Source organism: Phalacrocorax carbo, chromosome 13, assembly GCF_963921805.1.
Source record: "Phalacrocorax carbo chromosome 13, bPhaCar2.1, whole genome shotgun sequence".
In the NCBI taxonomy this organism is placed as follows: Eukaryota; Metazoa; Chordata; class Aves; order Suliformes; family Phalacrocoracidae; genus Phalacrocorax; species Phalacrocorax carbo.
In genome coordinates, this window is record NC_087525.1 from 12,027,254 (window position 1) to 12,046,606 (window position 19,353).

At 44.1% G+C, this 19,353-nt stretch overlaps 1 protein-coding gene across 1 annotated transcript; it reads left to right on the forward strand.

Annotated features, from left to right (window-relative positions):
• The first annotated feature begins 692 nt into the window (after positions 1–692).
• Positions 693–11,119, forward strand: LRIT1 (leucine rich repeat, Ig-like and transmembrane domains 1). The gene is made up of 4 exons (XM_009507800.2): positions 693–814; positions 3,362–3,828; positions 7,444–7,749; positions 10,046–11,119. The coding sequence occupies exons 1-4, from the start codon at positions 693–695 to the stop codon at positions 11,029–11,031; spliced, it is 1,881 nt and encodes a 626-aa protein (XP_009506095.2). The 3' UTR covers positions 11,032–11,119.
• Positions 11,120–19,353: the final 8,234 nt, after the last annotated feature.

Below are 19,353 nucleotides of genomic sequence, written 5' to 3' on the forward strand. Positions count from 1 at the left end.
GTGGAGCTCCCAAAAAAGGTCCCTCATCTGGGCTCTGCTGTATCAGCAAGTCAGAGCACAGTGCTTAGTCCTGCAGGCATGTACTAACCCTAATATAAACTGAAATATGTGCATATTTACTGGGTTATTCATAGTTCATTACTATCAGGCATGTTGCCAACAGTTCAATAATTGCTTGATCAAACTATGAGTTTTAAAAAGAAAACAAAGCCTTTCAACAGTATCACTATATATTTTTAATATTCTTGTGTAGGAGGCTTACGTCCCATTAGCACAATAAACTGTTTTTAAATATTCCCAGTTTCCTGTGAGAAGTAAATTATTGCTAATTCCTGGTCAGATAGCAGTTATCTTTCCTATGGTGCAGGTCCCCAAAAAGTACGTTTGCTTTCCTCTTGCACAAGAGCCACACATTGCCCGAGGAGGGTGTTTTGATGGGGCTCCCCGAGGGAAGAAATGCTGTCAGTACGGTTCCAGGAAGCAATAAGCACCTTCATGAAAATAACTCAAGTCCCCATCCTTAATCCCTGCCTATCCTTTTTTATCTGATGGACTCAGCGAGGGCTGGAAGATCACAGTGTGGCTGAAAATGAAAGGGAGTTAACAAGATGTGACCAGTCAATGGATAAAACAATAGGCGAAACCCTCCATGTTGCCTAGTGCCCAGGTGTCCTCCCCGTGCGCAGGTAGCCATGTGGATCGCGGTGAGCCTGCTCTGCTGCTTAACGCTCGGAGGGCTGCCATGGGCGGGCGGCTCGTGCCCGTCGCAGTGCAGCTGCGCCTTCCACAGCCTCAGCGAGGGCACGAAAGCCAGGTACGGTGATACCCTCCCTGAGGGGGGGTTGCTGCTCTTTCTCTGGGTGTCGGGGATTTTATTTCTTCTTCTCTGTAAGGATGCTCGGAGGAGAAAATATTGCATCCGGACTTCGTGTCCATTATTTTTTCCATTCGCTTTGTGCTCTAGCTTTATTTGCAGAGGATTAGCTTCTGAAAACACAGTAAGCTGATTTCAGAGAAAGCATTTGGGCATCTCCTCTGTGAGAAAAAAAGTGACATAATTACCGCTGCTGCAATGGTGAAAAGGGAATAAAATTTAAACAAAATTTTATTTTTTTTTACCTTTATGCTGAAAATGCTAGTTTTAAAAGGCTTTATTCTGCTCTGCTGGTTTGTTTCTAAAGTGTAACTAGAATTAGTTTATGTTGTGGTACCAAAAACTGCAATTCCATTTACTTAAAGAATCCTTCAGCTGGAGACTTTAGGCAAAGTGATAGACTCTAGATGAGACTGAACAAAAAAAAAGAAGAGAAGAAAATTCCCAGACTGGAAACTTTCAGTTCAAAAAGACAAGACCAGAAGGGCATCCATTTTTGAATGCAACACCATCGTACAGACATTTCTCTGGAGGACTGTAATAAAAACGTCTTTCTGAAGGGTAATCACAGAGTAATGATCTGACTTAATGAAATACAGGCTTGGTTTTCATAAGGTGGCGTTCACAGTAGAGGAGGTTTTGTAACAGAGATACAGTATTTGCAAAATCTTCTGGAGGACATTTTTTCTAGACAAGACCCCAGTACTGAAATGAGAGGCGGTCCCCTATATTTTGGATCCTCATCAAATAGATCTACTTTCTTATCTCTTTTATGGTGCTATAGATCTATTATCATAAACTATCCCAGTAAGAAGCATGGCAGAGACACAAGCAGTCTGCAATTGTTAAAAGGGAGTGCAATAGTGGGAGAGCCAATTATTGCTCCATAAATGTCCCTGTTCCCAGCGGAATTCTGTCTCACTGACTGGAAAAAGCTGTAGTGTGTTTTGGTAAGACAGATAATAAAACAAATATCCATCAGTCCCTTAAGGACCATAATGTCACCTTTTTTTTCTGCATTCTGATTCATATCTGTCACTAGTAGAAGGAAATTATCCCATAGATTAAATGTTTAGTGCTCACCGACATAGTTTACGGACAGTACGAGAAGCACGCTGTTTTACTGCCGTAGAGTCTCTGTTATCAAACACTTTGTGTCATGCCTACACACACACAAAAATATGTTTTATTGAAAGAGGATTTCTGGATTTTCTTTCCTGATAGATTTTTCTCTTCCTCGAAATCTCAACTTTCAGCTGAGGGTGGGCAGGATTTAATGCCTCAATAAAAGTGCTGGATGAGAGTAATGTACTACGCTTTGATTATAAGTTAATGATTTAACTTTAGGCTCAAATAATGTTACGTCCAGGAAACTTGTATGAACAGTTCAGTGATGTTATTTGTTTTTGTTGATAGTAGAGGAGTAATTGCTTTCAGCCAAAACCAATTTGATTTTGGCAGCTTTGTAATACTGTGTTTATCAGCCAGGCAGTGCGATAAGAAAATGTTACTTGATTGATCACGTCACATTTCTTGTGGTATCTTGTTTAGCACGTGGAGTGGGACATGCCTATCTAACCTGTTACCTTTTGCAAGGTGGCTTTGTATTTTGTTAAGAACTTGCCTTTCTCTCCGTGCTGATAGGTAAATTAAAAGGCAGTCTGAGAGACCTGTTTTGTCTCCGTTCCTCATGGCGATCTACAACCCCACATCTTGGCAAAGTAACAATTTTTTGTATGAAGGCTGGAAAAATACAGCATAGGGTTTTCATTATTTGACCTCTAGAGATTAGAAATGGGAAAAACGATTAAGACACATAAATCTGCCTTGCTTTTAGTGTAGCATTTTCCAAAGAGTTAATTTTCTGCAGTTTCAACTCTCATAACCGTACGTGCCTGCGGTGCAGCGACTGCTACCATCTGTATACATCTTCCAGACTATTTTGTAGTAAAGCAGAGCTTGCTGTAGCGTATTTCCAGTGAGTTTTTAGCTGACTTGCTTATCCTCATTTCACGAACCAAAGATCCTCTGCCGTATTTAATCTATATTACTTCCTGCCATCCCACACATCAGTAAGGCTTCTTTTTGTACGTCTTTTGTTGTTCAATTTATGGATCCTTCTGTTTTAACATGCACTAGAACCCTCTGTGGTGCATGAATGTTGTCACTGCTGTCTATCACAAATACTCTAAAAAACATTGAAAGGAATAAAAAAAACCCAGCAGGAACACTATATGGGCCAGACTCAGAGTCACACCACTCCAGGAAAGGCACAACACTGCAGTCTCTGCAGTCAAAAGGTACATATGAACTACTGCAAGGTGGTGGACTTATGGTGATGATGTAGAGATCAGCAGCAAGTAAGAAATGACAAGAAGAATGCTTGTGACAAAAAGGAAGGCAGATCAAAAACTTGCATTAAAATAAAACCTCAAAACCTTTTCAAAATAAAATAAAGTCGCATCTGTGTTTCTGTTTCCCCACCAGGACGGTGCTGTGTAATGACCCAGAGATGACCCTCCCCCCTGTCAACATCCCTGTAGATACATCCAAGCTTCGGATAGAAAAGACAGCCATCCGCAGGGTGCCAGGAGAGGCTTTCCACGCGCTCCACAACCTGGAGTACCTCTGGATGCCCTATAATGCCCTGGCCAGCCTCAGCGGGATCACCTTCAAGGGCTTCCGTCGCTTGCAGGAGCTGAGGCTGGATGGGAATGACTTAATATCATTCCCCTGGGAAACCCTGGCTGACATGCCACAGCTAAGGCTTCTGGATTTACACAACAACGAACTTACCTCAATCCCTCCCGATGCTGCTCGTTATGTCAAGAATATCACATACCTGGACCTATCTAGCAATAAGCTGATGACTCTTCCTCAGGCTCTTATTGCCACCTGGGCTAGCCTCCAAGCCGTTCCTTACTTCCCCAACGATAACTCCAAGATCATCCTAGGTAAGAGAAGTACCTGTCATTTTGCAGGGGCACAGATGTCAAGAGCTTCACATCTTATGCCAGCGTTTTCACCCGCTGCGGTTACTAGAGCAAGTACACAGCTAATTTAATACCCCGTACAAAGTGTGCAAATTCATTTACATATTAACAAACTCACCTCAGGCTCCCCGCACCTGGCTTATTACACCATCAGCTTTATGACTTGCTTGAGTCTCTGTAACAGAAAACTGGTGACTCTTGCTCAAGCCCTTTTTATTTATTGACACTGCCATTTTTGACAGAAATACAAATACGATTAGAGCTCCACATCATTCATGTGTTCTTGTCTATTAACAGTTGCTGTGGAATTGATCCATTTTAAGCAGCATTAAATAAAAAGGTGGATATTTATTATGTCTGAATTAAAAAGGAATATATCTATCACTGGGCATAAAATCTGGGTCAGGACTGCCAGTTCCTCTCTTTCCAGAGCCCTGTTCATCTGTTCACAAAGAATTAAAGCCTAGTCTCTCCAAAGCCACCAAGGTAGCGCGGCCTTCAAGGGCAGCTATAAAGTTACAAGAATCCACTTTTTATGTGAAAATTCTGGGCTCCTCAGAAGTACGGCTTTGGGGCAATTGTCCATTTTTGGGTCAGAGGGCATATTACAGATGACTGCCTTGAATCCTCTCAGTTGCAGTACCCCCAGATGAGGTTTCCCGCACATTTATTAGTTCAGGGGATTACGCCTCAGCCTTTTAACCATCGTGCACTGGTTCAAATCCACGGCGGGCTGATGGTTCAGAGTTGTTGCCATCTGCTGTCTTCACTTGCTATGAGCTGACCCAGCTCCACTGACTGTGTTTGATCTGTGGGGTGTGTGCTTCTGCGGGTGCTGCCTCTACAGCCACGGATGTGAGTTCAGGCATTTGCCGATAATCTCATCAGAGACATTGCAAGTTTTTCTCTTGCTCTGGGAAGTACCCACTGCTCTTTGTTCTCTCAGTAAATTTGGGGAGGTAAAATTTTTAAAACCAGATTGCATTGCAAAGAGACGCAAGACTTTAAAAAGAATCAAATTGCCACCTACAAACTTTTAGTATCTTTAGCAGATGTTTTTAAGGTTTCATTAACATCAGGAGAGGAGCAGGTGTTTTGTCCTCTCATTTTGCCAGATGCAGTATCAAGTTCTCTAAGCCAAAGCTGCCTGGTTGGGATTGCCCGTTTCATTTGCGGCGTGACAAGGCACTGCCTAGATCATACTCTTTTCTGTATTTGGTTTTTTTTAGAGCCAAGTTACTTGTAAAATGTTATGTGCCATTCAATATAGATTAGGAGAGTATTTTGTAAAGAACAGATCAGGCCTTGATGCTCATGGCCAACCTGAGTGTTTACGTAGCCAGCTGCTCACAGGTTGCTTGTGCCAGGATCCTAAAAAATTAATGTAGGCAAATGAGTGTAATGCTAAGATTAATACGGTAATGCATAGACAGTCCAGCTCTTAAGTCCTATCCTGCTGACACCCATAGGGACCAGATGTATGGAATGCATGTCCCTTGCAGGAGCAGAATGGGAGACCATAGCTGCACGTTGCTGTAACACTTTGCCCGTGAGTGTTTCTCGTGGAGGCACAAGACAATCCATGAATAATAAAGAGTCAGCCCAGTCCCTTCCTTTGTCGACAGTGCATCATTGTGACTCCTCTTCAGAGCCCTTGCTTGGAGACTACTTCAGGAAGCACTTCCAGCAGTAGCTTGCTGGCCGATACTCTGGACCAAGGCTGCAAGATTTTGCACATGAGGACTGTGACGTGAGCCCACAGGACTGTGCCGTGCAGGGCTGCAAAGGGCTCGCTGGGGCTTTGGGGGTGCTGCGGCATCAACTGGGGCTGGGGCACTTGCCAGGGGATCTGGAATAAATTGTTTTCTAGTGCATGAAGTCAGAAGTAAGCTGCTAGCAAAAATGCCATAAAACAACAAAGCAAAGCTGAACTTTCATTCTTTATTTAGCATCCTTAACTTCAACATATTAATTTATAAGAAGTGCCCTCCTTCCAAGGCCTACCACTTGCAGACCCCCTTCCACGCCCAGGGAAGATGGCATGCAATGGTCTCAGCAAGAGATGTATTTTCAGCAGAATCTTTAACACAGTTTATCTGGGGCTTCAGGGGCTTTTGACTGACCCCGTGTTTCTGTTGACTCTAGCAAATTCGAGCAGCTCCTTGATGCTCATGGAGCCTTGTGGTGCACCCTCCGTGCTTGCATCTGAACTTGGTTCTAGCCAGAAAGCTGCTGCTTGCATGAGTACTGCTGCAGCGCACCAGGGGCCAGCAGGAGTGGGCACTGTAGGGTGGGCAGATGTTTCCTCCTCCTGGGAATCGAGGGAGTATTAGTACTCTGTGCTTGCAGGCAGCTGCCAGCCCCAAAACATGTCCTTGGGCTGCCTGTGGAAAAGAGGAGGTGAGGCTCCCTTGGCGGGAGCAGAGCTCTCTCCTGTGGCAGGCAGGAGGCCTGGGACGCCATGCTCCCGCCTTAGGCTTCAAATATGGGCCCGGGGTTAGATGGTATAAATATCCCCAGTGCCAATTCTGCTAGCTAAAGTCATTAGCGACCATAAACTGTCCCTAGGACAGGTGAATGTGAATATTTGTAAGTAGGATGACACAGATTTAATCAGAATGCAACCACTTCTGTTCCTGCATTGCTCTAGCTCTGATTTTGATTTTTCAGTACCATCTTCACAGGCTTATTTTTAGTAATGTATCATTTTTTTTCAGAATTTGAGCTGAATAAGCACACACTGAAATAGTAGAAAAAAGAGAAACATTCTTGGATGGAAAGAGGAGTGTATTCTTTGATATAGCCAATATATTCAAGAATATATGTGTATATTCTTAATATAGTTATTGTCTATTTGTGTTCTTTTATATACCATAACACGTATATTCTTCAATTTGCTCCTTAGAACAGTTCTTTCACCTTACCAAGTGTAAATTAGCATTCCAGGAAAAACAACTGATTACTAAAATAATGAAAAAATCCTTAGAATAGCAGGGCTGGAAAAGAACTCTTACAGTCAAGTACGATCACCTACACCTATTGCAGGCCTGAGAGTTGGCCTGATAATCTGACTAATATTTTAATAATATCCAGTGAGAATAATTTCCTAGCCTGTCTAAGGAGGAGACTCCATAGTCTCTTCATACCAAAAAACACACATCACAAAACAAACCAACCCTCCCCTGTGGCTACTTGGTTTTTTCCATCCTGGAACCAAATATGTTTATAACTTCTTGTTTTGCTTTTTTACATGCATAAGTAGTGATGTTTTCATTATATGAATAAACTTGCTTTGAACATAAAGAATATGGTTTCAACTCCAGATACCTTAGCAAGCCATGTTTTTTTCCCTTCTACTGACTGGCAACTATGGGATCAATCAACTTCAGCCCACAGCAGTGGGGGGCTGTAGGGACACCACCCCACGCCCCCCAGTACCCCTGCATGTGCACAGGCAGTCCTTACCAGGGTAGATTAGGAGCCTATCACAGTTTGTCCTGCTGAAAATCAGGAACAAAAGCGGCAGAAACAAAAAGTGCTGTTGGAGTGACTTGGTGCTCTGTTTTATTTTGACAGGCTTGCAAGACAATCCTTGGGTATGTGACTGCAGTCTGTATGAAATGGTCCATTTTCTGAATTTCCAGTCTCCCAACATAGCATTCATTGAGCCCAGGCTGAAATGCTTCACCCCCCGGAGCCTTGCAGGAGTCTTCTTCAGCCAAGTCGAGCTAAGGAAGTGTCAAAGCCCTGTTGTACATACGTCCGTAGCCAAAGTAAAGACCATCCTGGGCAGCACCGTTCTCCTGCGATGTGGGACAACAGGGGTGCCCATTCCTGAGCTCAGCTGGAGAAGAGCTGACGGTGCTCAACTAAATGGCACAGGTGGGTTTAGTTTAAGCTTTTCTTGTGCACATGGGCTGAGAAAGGGAGACCCGCACCTTTATTTTATATGAACGGTACAGCAAATAGAAGCTTCTATGACAGTAGATCCTTCCTACTGATGGAAGACCCCAAAAAAGAAAAGGGTGTGAAATGAAGATTCACCATAATTTACAACAGTAACATGTATAATTCACTATAGCATTGTGATTTTCTATAGACTATGAAATTACTTACATGTTGATGTAAATATGATGAGATAAATGTATACGATCATGTGTAAAAAGTTGGGTTTGCTTTGTTTCATAACAATTGTCGTGGTGGTGAGATGTCAAGGGGTTTTCTGCAAACCTGTTGGAGTTGAAGAGAAAAAATATGTCCGGCTGTAGCAAGAGGGGTTTTTAGGTCAGTTATTTAGTTATTCAGTCACTGAAAAGGCTTCCCACTGAATTGTTTTATGGGTCTTGGAGAGTAATGGTGAGCTACTTTTAATCAGTTAGTAAACATCTCTGGCAGAGAGATGTCTGACGTGAATTCAACTGGGATTCAAATCTGCTGTGGCAAAGAAAGAAAAGACTGCAAACATGCAACATAACTGATATATTAAAAGAGAAAAGGTCCACTAAACTGCTGAAGGATACAATACTTCAGTAACAACGCTTCCAAGAAATGGTTCATTTCTGAAGGATTGATGCTGACCAGGTCTCTCTTCTGTGCTCACCCCTCTTGTGGGGGAAGCCTTAAACAACCACTGGTTTTGTGGCTGATCATGTTTTCATTTCCAGTCACAGGAATGACTGGACCCTTGGCTTTCATAGAGGGTCTAAGCTCAGCAGATAGATCACTAATTATTGGGTCTGATCTTCAAAGGGTTACTGGCTTCCTCAGCGCATAGAAACAGGGGAGAGAGTATTTTTCTTCCACAGCAGTAGAACCAGTTGTAATAAATATCCTGTTTTTGGGATCTGCACAAGCTCTGTCGTGCATGATGTGCAGGATGTAGCAGAGCTGCTCCTCATAATGATAATGTCTACCCATTGTGCTGTGAACATCCCTCCTACATTCGAAAGAGAAACATAACAAAAAATAAAACAGAGAGTGCTTTCCTGAAAGCGTATGTTGAGTTTACTTTGAGCTACAACAGAGAATGATGTATTTTGTGCCCCATTAAATCAGATTTTAGCACCTTTCAATAAAAAGTTGGCTGAAAATATACATTATTTCTCAGGAATGGCAGCTTCTGTGCCAATGCTATAATATGACTGTTTGAAATGTTGGTGTTCTGAACACAAAGGAGTGAGAAACAGCCCGCAGTCTGTATGTATGGGGAAGTACCATAGCAAGACAGGTAGCTTCATGTTTTTAATACATCCATTCAGTAAATAATTAAACTGGAAAAGTAACTTCTGCTGCCGTTGCGTTTCACTGCCGTTGGCATGTGCCCTGGTTGCCAAGGCTGGATCCTGACCCCCACTAGGGCCTGGGGGAAGTTTGCATCCTGTCTTACTGTTGCCTTTCAGACATCTCCCTGGTTTACCTTCCAATGAGAAATGGCAGAGGTAGGTACATGCTCATCCTAAGGAAGCCAGTTAAATAATGAAGAAGGTGCTTTACCCTTCTGCATGATCCCAGCTCTTTTTTTCTGCACAAATGAAAAAAGGAAAAAAGTGGTAGTTTTAGCCTCCTGGTAAACCATGTGAGAAAATGAACACTCGGCTGGGTACATATTGTTCAGTGGTAAGTGATCGGACTTCCCTGTATTTGGCTCAATATAAAAACCTGCGCTCATTTAGCAGTAAAAGATATTATTTTTCAGCTATTTTTCTCCATGTAATCTAGACTAGTCCATATATGTTTTTTAGAAGAAAATGTCCACTGTTTGCATTTTCTGTGACTCAGAGAACTGCATCTAATGTTCAACTAGGTCATGTTGCCGCCTACTCCTTCCACTCTTTTAAGTGTACCTACATACGAGCTTTTAAGGCTTGTTTGTTTTTATTTTTTAACGGAAGAACCTTTCCTGTTTTGTTTTCAAAATGCATGTCAGTTGGGAGGAAATAGCATCAAACGCTTTACATAGATTCGGTCTGAAGCAGTGTAAATCCCAGCATAATCTAATTTTAGTGTTAGTGTCCTTTTCTTTGATTTACTTTGATTTTGTAATGTTCCTGGTGTCAAAAAGAAATGATTCTACTGTATCAAGCAGACATTTGTCTGACTGATTCTTAATATTTTACAAAATGTATTATTAATTCTATTGATTATTGCCTACTTTTTTTACATTTTTCCTTCCTTGCAGTTCACCAAGAGATTTCCAGTGATGGGATGAGCTGGTCTATTCTGGGCCTGCCTGTAGTCTCTTATCTTGACTCTGGAGAGTACATCTGTAAAGCAAAGAATTTTCTCGGGGCAACAGAGGCGTTCATCTCTCTCATCATCACGGACTCAGAAAGCACGGATGACCCCAACTCTAACACCAAAGGCGCATGGAGCGGGAAGGCGAGCGGGATGGAAGCAGCCGCCTACAATGACAAGCTAGTGGCAAGGTATGTTATCACCACCTCCACCGTGCCTACGCTGGGGGCTGGAGCAGGCACTGGAGAGAGCCTCCTCCTCCCAGATGTGGCACAAGATGGCAAGCCCAGAAACCTGCTGGTGAGCCCACCTACCAGTCAGCAGGAGCCGGAGCGAATCGTGAGGTCCGTCAGGGTGATAGGAGACACCGACCAGAGTATCACCCTGGCCTGGAAGGCGCCTCTGGCAAAGAACACGACTGTGTTCAGTGTCCTCTATGCCATCTTTGGAGAGAGAGACATGCGGCGGATCAACGTGGAGCCAGGGAAGACCAAGGTCACCATTTATGGGCTGCTGCCAAAGACCAAATACATCGTGTGCGTCTGTGTGAAAGGGCTGATCCCCAGGAAGGAGCAATGCATCATATTTTCCACAGACGAAGTTGCCAGTGCAGGAGGGACCCAGAAGCTCATCAATGTCGTCGTCATCAGCGTGGCCTGTGTCATTGCTGTTCCTCTGACGCTGGTGGTCTGCTGCGGAGCACTGAAAAGGCGCTGCAAAAAATGCTTTGTGCGGAAACCCAAGGAAATTCAGGAGTCCTACGTCACCTTTGAAAGCCTGTCTCCTGCGGCCAAGGCGAAAGGCGTGGAAGGAGAATACTTGACTAGACATACCCCTGATGAGTCGAACAGGCTGCTTTCTGCCCGATCCAGCGTGGACTCAGAAGCAGTACCAAAGGTAGAGGGGCAACCTAATGAATACTTCTGCTGATAGTAACTAGGCTGACTGTCGGCTCGCTAGGTGAAAAGCACATGGCTGTAGATACGACTCTCTGCTCCAGCGCTGCAGGCTACCCTGTCAATGCTTCTGCCTCCGATATGTTCTGGAGGAGGATGCAAGAGGGCAGACGGTGCCTGAGCTTTACAGAAACACATTACTCACATCCCACTTGGGTTTTGCTGGTTTGTACCCAGTCAAAAACTTCTGTGATAATGGCCTCGTTCTCCTGGACCAGTTTTATTTTCGTAAAATGGAGCATGCACACTGAGTGTGAGGACATTAAGCAGCATTTCTGAGCGTGCTCGGCTTGGTGTTGTTTGGTACCTGCCCTGCGGTATGCTAAGTATTTTATTCTCAGCTCTTTTGATGTTCTTTTGGTCAACAAACAGGGGAGTGTTTAGTAATTTTTGTATCAATATCTATGAAGGTGAAGACTGAGAATCTCACCTTTTACATCCTCCATGTTTGCCTGAAACATGCAGGTTGATGCTTAATGTATTACTAAATACAGATGTACAGCACCCCTTTCTATTATGTCCAACATAATAACAGCTCTATGCTCTGAATTCAGAGAAACGTACAAAGGAGACAGAAATCAAGAGACAAAACCCAATCCACTCCTAAGAATACATAATAGAGAGCGTTTTGTGATTGCATTTTGGCCATAACCAGTATTCTTAAGACTTTGTTGAACAACAGTACCACACAGGTCTTTCAGTATCAGGCCTAGCTGGCATTTTCTAGCTGTATTGTAATTAGTAGAATATGTTTTTGTATCAGCTGTGCTAGTTAAAAATCATACTATATCCTACTCTGCAAATTGTGTGTGGCATTGTAATGCTTTGTAATCAGACTGAAAACCTACATTAGGTCATTCTGCAAAAATCTCCCAGACCAGCCCTGTCACCGCAGCCATCTCTTCTGGCAAAACTGGTGGTGAAGACCGGAGGGCTCAGCCAGGCTCTTGTGGTTTGGTCATGAAAACACCTTGCTCGGTGCAGAGCAGGGGTATGTGACGTGGTGGCCAGGCACACATCAGCCACACGTACTTCCACCACGGCATCAGTGGTGGCAGAGGCTCAGTGCAGACTTTGGGGTTTCAAACATTTTACAAGTTGGAGAACCCTGAAGAAGACTGTCTGTATTAATTCTAAATATACTTTCATAGCCTGGGTGAGCTAATTGCTTATTTAAGACCTGTAGCTCCACTGGAGTTTGGATCTGAGTGCTTATCACAAAGCACTTCCCAGCAGTATAATTTTCCACTCCAGGACCTCCTGTAGTAATACTGTATATAATGTTTTTCTCTTTGTAATAAATATTCTTCATGAAGAAAATTATATATGTTCTGCCAAATGTTGAGCAGGAGGGATCCAGCCAAGTTGAAACGATAACTGATAAAGCTTGCTGAATTGTTTTGAAATGTGAATTTCTAACTTTATTAGAAGGACCTAAGGATCTCCGCTCACGTTCTGGATGTGTATGTACGGTGTGGGATAACAAAATTCGCTAGCAGGTATGGAGCCCTGTATGGATTTTGCAAGTCCTCCTTGTACAGAAGGGTTTCAGTTATGTCAGATTACTTGGCGTGATGAAAAAAGCAAGTCATTTGATCTCAACATAAACACTAGCAACAGGGAATATGTCACAGTAGTTTCTGATAGGACTCCCTGTATTCTTTGCATTAATGATAAAGGACGTCTTTTCTTGTCTACTAGATTCTACAGTCTTTTGTATTGGAAGAATTTGTCAATCCTTGTGTAAAAATAATGCATGCTACTTCTGTCACTGGACTGCATAGATCTTTAGGTTTACAAATAACATTTTGCAAAATTATGTATTTTAATATAACAAATTAACTGCTGAAATATGTAGCACGTAATAGATCTATTACTTATTTATACAGCTGCATTTCCCAGGATGATTTTTAAAGAGTCCTTCCAAGGTAGAACAAAAGTATTCTTCCAGTGGCAGTTTTTGGGCTGAGTTGCAAGGATTGCCATATTTTTGGGCCTCATTCTTGCCCACACCTGCAGTGGTATTGCTGGGCTGTGCAGAAACTAGCCTGACGTGGCCCTGGATGGATAAGCTAGCCCTGAAGAGTCAAGGCCGTCCTAAAGCTCTCCTGCGGTGAACGGCGTGGACCGACTGCCCAAGGACTTTGCTGTAAGTCAGGTTTGCAGGAGCTGACTGGGAACAAGAGGTATTTCCTTTCGGTTGCCTGGAGGCACGAGCTGGGTAATTTGTGGCATCCAGCCCTGGCGAGGAGCAGCTCTCGCCCGCTCCGAGGGTCTGTGAGCTGGGAATGGAAAAGTGCTGTTGCCCTTTGCTTGTGGGGAGGGGAGGATGGAGAGCTCTTCCTGTGACATTGACTGTGGGTGTGTTAAGTTTTACAGACTCTACTGGGTATTTTTTGCACTTCGAATAAACAGCGATCCCAAGCAGAACCACCATGATTTTTCTTTTCTATTTCCTATGGCTATTCTCGCTGTCTCATAGGTGAGGCATCACAGTTTAGCACCTCAGCTGCTGCTGCTCCAAAACAAGCCTCTCTGTACTCCACTGGTGATTCACACAAGGTTGGCAGCAGACAGAAACTTGTATAAACTCTGCGTCCTCTGGTGTCGGTTGGAAGAGAAACTTGCTAAACTGTGGGTGAAATGAAAATTAATTTTCTGCTGAATGTGACTTTCAAGGCTCTGGGTCAGATTTTTAGTAGTACGAGGCACATACAGTGGCAGATAAATGCCTCTCTGGATTTCTTTTGTTGTTGTTTTTACCCAAGGGGTATTAGGCACCTGGTTTCAGCAGGGTTAGCTCAGGCAAGCTTCCCTCTCTGGTCATAAGACACGTGAACAGCTCAGAGTTCAGTCAAGGAGAATATTCATCCCTGGAAACAATTTCTTACTCAGTTAAAGTCAGTCCTTGGACAGACATGTGCTGTAAGAACCAAAACAAACACCTGGATATCTTCCGGAATTTCTGCATTAGTAGTGTTTTTTGTGGGTTTGGTTGTTGGTTTTTTTTTTTTTGACACTTTGTTCTGTTCGGTTTTCTTTTTCCTTAGAAAACATTTCCTCTGTTCACAGGCTCTTTGTGGCAGGTTTTGACCAACCTGTTGCTTTTTGGGTTCTATTTCAAATATTTTGGCACCACCAAGCAACGTATATTTAGAATCTCTCAGCGTACAATGTTTTCTAACTTTACTATTAAACCAGTTCAAAATTTCTTCTCAGATGAGTGTTGGACCACCTCAGAAACGTTTAGGAATACAGTAACTGTCCACCTGCATTAGGCAGGAGGTTTGCACCCACTGCCTGGGCTGAGGGCTTTGGAGAGCAGTACGAGCCACTCCTCGATGGGTACTTCATGTGATAAATGAAAAAGACACATGCCTCCTTCCACAGCATCTTTTTATACTTATTTTGGAAATCAGATTAGTGTAAAATTGAAAAATTAAGGATAGGGTTTAAAAAAGAAGAAAATTGTGTTTTAAATATGAATTTAAATAGCTCTGAACTGTAGTGCAAAATTGTTATTATTTCTTTTTCTTAAAAGGATCTGGAGAAAAGCAGCTGCCAAAGTGAGGGAACTGAGCTGAACATAAATGAAATAATGTGCCCAAGGTGGTTAAAAAGGAGTACTGCAAGTAGCTGAAGTGCAAGAAGAAATGGAGAAAAAAAACCCACCATGTTGAAGCTTTGAAATATGCTTTCCCAAATATCTTAAGAAGTGTCCAGATCACCTGGCAGGTAGATCCAGACAAAGGCTAATACTGGCTCTGAATTATAAAGTCCCTGCAAATATTTTTAATGCCACATATGTATAAAAAATTCCACAAATGCAAAATAACGTTCAGGCTGAGAAACACCTTATTTACAGAATGTGATTTAAACACTTTGGAAGGTTATAATTGTGTTAAATGTGGTCACTTTCACATTTATTTCTGTGTGCCCAGAGTGAATAGCCTAAAATGTCTTTAAATGATTAAAAAATATAGGACAAAAAAATTGTACATGTGCATATATACAGATTTGTGAAAAGAAATGAAGGAGAACCCAAAAATGTCAAGAAGGACATTGAAACATTTTTCAAGATATCTTAAAAAAAATGAATGGACGTTGAAGAATGACTTTGAAAGTATTCCAATGCTGAAATAAAAATCTAAAGGTGAAAAAGCTCCTGAAGAAGCTGACAGAAGATGCAAATTCTTGCTAAAACACTGCAAAAGAATTGCCTCCCTTCGTACTTTCCTGTTAATCAAAATTTAAAAGATTAGCAACTGCCGTCGAAGGTTCAAACAGACGCGAACTACGCGTGTGCACCCCAGAGAGCAGGACCGGGAGCGTCTCCGAGGCGGCCGCGAGCCTTGGAGCAGTGCCCATGTTTCCCAAGGGCCGGGGGCTCTGGCGGCGATGGGGGGCTGCTGCGACCGTAGTCGCACCCCGCGGGAGTGAGTCGGCCCTTGGCTCCTGGTTTTGGCATTGGAGACAGACTCTGCTCCTGCCCCGAGCAAGAGGCGAAGCCTCTCCGTTCCTCCGGAGGGTGAAAGGGGGGTGGTGGTGCCCCTTTGCCAGCGCCCTGTGGGACTCGCTGTGGCAGGGCTGGAGCTGCGCTGCCCTGGGGGACATGGCCAGGGCGTGCGGGTACCCTAAAAAATTGGGGAAAGACTGGCAAGTTTGTACAGCTGCTGCTGTTGAAGGCTTGTGAAGGAAAAGTCTCATTTACCTTTTTTCACAGCACCCTCCTCTGTTTCAAAGCTCTTTTTCAAGCCTGAACCATTTGATGTTACATGCACCGTATCCAAAATACCCAACTGCAGCCTTCACCTCATATGTCCCCCCCAGCAGGGGTTTCTAACGCTGATAGCCCTGGCAGAGGGACAGTAATTGTAAAGCATCAGCCTGGACTTGATTTCTTACAGATCTGTGTGTGCCCGTCGGTTCAGGATGGCGTTTGACTCCCTCGCCGTTGCTGGGAGCAGGCAATGGGCGTCCTTTTGGCCTTTGCTTTGGCAATCAGCGCAGCCTCTTAAACTCCACTTCCCATAGCTTAGCGGACAATGTCTCTATGGAGATTTATTTTGACAGCTTGGGTTTTAGACAGCTTGTTCTGCATTTTGGCTTTGGCCAGGATGCCACATGACATTAAAGAGCAGCTGAACTGAGTGGACATCTGCTGTCACAAAAGTGGCCATTAAATTTACAGGCAGGCATAAACTGGGCTGAATTAAAAAGGCAACAAAATCCCACTCCAGTAAGGAACATAAACATAATGGCTGTGGCTACCACAGTTCAGGGGATTTTTTTTTTTTTCCTTTACTTTTTTTTCCTTTCTTGTCTTTCCTTGCCGCTCTCTACCCACTAATTGATCTAATTTTTATAAGTGATTCACCACTAGTTTCTCAGGTTAATACTGAACCTTCTGAGTACAGCTGGGGTTTGGGAATATTTAAAGAAATGTCCTCTCAAGCAGCAAATGAATATCAGCCTGAAAACAGCCAGAGCATTGGCCCATGGTACCACACCACGCTTCAAAAGGCCATTTTTCCAGGCATGTGGAAGATAGGTGGGACTGGGGCGAGAGCTCACGTAGGAGAAAGAAAACAACTGCAGTTCCCCCCCATAAATCAACTCCTTTATTTAAATTAATGTATGTATTTCTAACAAAGAAGCCTGGGTGAAATTTTACTTGCTGCATCCCAGGACATTGGACATTATTACGCACCTATACTGTGCCCAAAGAGGTACGTGGGGACTCACACACCAATTGTTTTGTATAAACCTGTTAATAAATTCTGCTTTTCATGAAAGATTTTTCTGAAGACGTGACCTATCTGCTATGTACTTTAAGACCCTTCCTGCGAGCCACAGAGGCGGGATGTGACGGTGGCAAGGGAGGTGCCTTCCCTGTGAGCAAAGGAGGTTTCTACAAAGTTGGCCCTTGAATCGCTCCCGCGGGCCCGCCTGGTGCCGGAGGCAGCCAAACCGTCCCAGCCCAGCAGCCTCCCCAGTGGCACCTTTGCACACCGTGAGCATTTCCCTCCCACTGACGGACATCGCCATCACCTCATGAACGCCTGGACAACCTGACTGGACAAGCCAGTCGCCTGGGTGGACATCAGCCATTTCTCCCAGCGCCTCTAATGCTGAATGCCATCAGACCGTTGGTTTTCTTCTGCCTCTGCTGAAAGCTTTTCTCTCCCAGACCCTGCTGCTCACACATGGGCAACCCCAGGTTTGCTCCTGACTCCCAGCTCTTTTCTAACTGCTTGTGTGGTATGTTGTTTACTCCTGTTATTGCCAAGCAATAATATCAGGCCTTATAATAGTAAAACAACAACAACAATATTGCTTTATAAGGGCATTTTTTCCGTGGCAGACTGCAAAGGAGGGCCAAAGGCACTGGTGGGTATGTCTCCCCAGAAGTCCATGCTGATGCAGGGTGGGCATGGGGGTCCCTGAGACTCTCCGCTTCAGCATCTGCAGGACCACCGGGACGGACCCATCCGCCCCTCGCAGCTGCAGGTGTTGCTCCTGCAGCACCCCCAGTTTAGCCAGACAGCCCCGCTGATGGGGGGTGGGGGGTGGAGGGGGTGGGGTGGGGGGTGGGGGGGTGGGGGTGGGGGGGGGTGTCCCCTTTACTGCTTGAGCTGCACTGAAAGTGCATAAGGAGTGTCTGCCTCGGCTCACAGGCTCTGTGCTGGTGCACTCTCACTGCAACAGCTTCACCAAGCAATGTCCCCAGCGGCCACCACGGTCAGGTGGGGGCTTTATAGCTGCTGCATCTGCTGTGCTACAGACCAGCAGCCTTTCTCCTTCAGTCATGGCCTACTGACACGTTAAAACGTAGGGCAGCTGGTGAAATATCAAGCACTGCACCACGAACAAATAAGGAACATGTCAGTTAAAAAAAAGAATAAATATATATCTATCCCAAATGATTGTGGTTAGATGCTGGGCATAGCGAGCAACAGCAGGCCCGCTACCTGTGGGGTGCTGCGTGTACACAGGAGGCAATCACGAAGCACGGCAACAGTCCCCAGCAGCTTCCCCACCAGTTCCCTTTGCTGGTTTGCCTCGAAATCAAAGCACTTGTCAATTTAAAAGCTGCAGAATCAATCCTACGTCTTCTGTAGGCTGCACTATTGCACATGCCCTGACAGCCATGTATAGATCTAAGCTGTCACACTATAAATATTTTTCTATCCTGGTCCCGTAGGTTAGAGGTTAAGTAGGTTCAAGCTAATCTTGATTTGTGACCCAGCTTCACACATACTGGCATTGAGGTTAAGCCCTTTTCCAGCAGCATGCTGCCTTCTGTGGGCTGTAATGAAGCCCATACACACTAGATGGCCCCAGGAGAACGCAGCACTGCTTGGAAATTATAACTGAAACCTGCTATTTTGGCTTTTGAAAAGATAAATAAATTTGGTTACTCCAAAACCCTTCCCACAGAATTATTTAGCCTGAGTTTTTCAAGGTGACCGAAAGCCAATTGGTGCACATCTTACAGGGAAGCCAGAAAATAGTGCTTAAATTTCGTATTTATACAATAAAGATTAACTTCCAAAATACTCTTTTCTCAGAGAAGCCCACAGACCAGCTACAGCTATGCTACTGTTTTCATTGCTAGCGTGTAAGACTGGAGATAGTGGTGGTGGGGGAAGTTGAGTCTGAGGAAAAATAATGCTGTAATACTTCTGCTTCCATGACAGAAAAACTAAGTTTGGGGAACAAGTTTCATGCACACCACGCGAAATAGCACACCCTGCCCGGAGCCGTGGGCAGGTTTTGGGGCCTGATGGCTTGTGTGCTACAGCACTATGCACTGATCAATTACAGCTGTGAACTCTGGCCCTTACTGTGGTTTTTCTGCCCTGATAAATGCCATTAAAATACAGGAGGTTGAACACCTTGAAATTAAAAAAAAAAAAAAAAAAAAAGTAAATAGGCCTGGTTTACTACTTGTAAGGACTTGGGAAGAGATGGGAAGCCTCTGTCTTGATATTACCAACCAAATAAACATGTCTGTTAGAATCCCTGCAGCTAAAGAGTAAGTGCCAAGAGTGGTTCCAGGGGTGATTTTTAGCGCTTCGACACGGGCTATGAACCATACTACAAGTCTTCTTTAGGGTTGGGTCCCCAGCAGGATTTATTTGTGCGTCAAGGAAGATTACAGCTAATAGGATTTGCTTCTTGGAGGTGGTTGGCATGTTTGGTGCAAACCCTGCACAGTGCCGTCTTAAAGGAGAACATGGACCCTATTTGTCATATTTTTCTTCTTCTTCTGGCCTTCCACAGGATAAACCCA

Coding starts and splice junctions, on each gene's coding strand:
- LRIT1 (XM_009507800.2), top strand. CDS start 693: ATGTGGATCGCGGTGAGCCTGCTCTGCTGCTTAACGCTCGGAGGGCTG. Junction 815..3,361: donor AGCGAGGGCACGAAAGCCAG/GTACGGTGATAC, acceptor TTTCCCCACCAG/GACGGTGCTGTGTAATGACC. Junction 3,829..7,443: donor TAACTCCAAGATCATCCTAG/GTAAGAGAAGTA, acceptor TTATTTTGACAG/GCTTGCAAGACAATCCTTGG.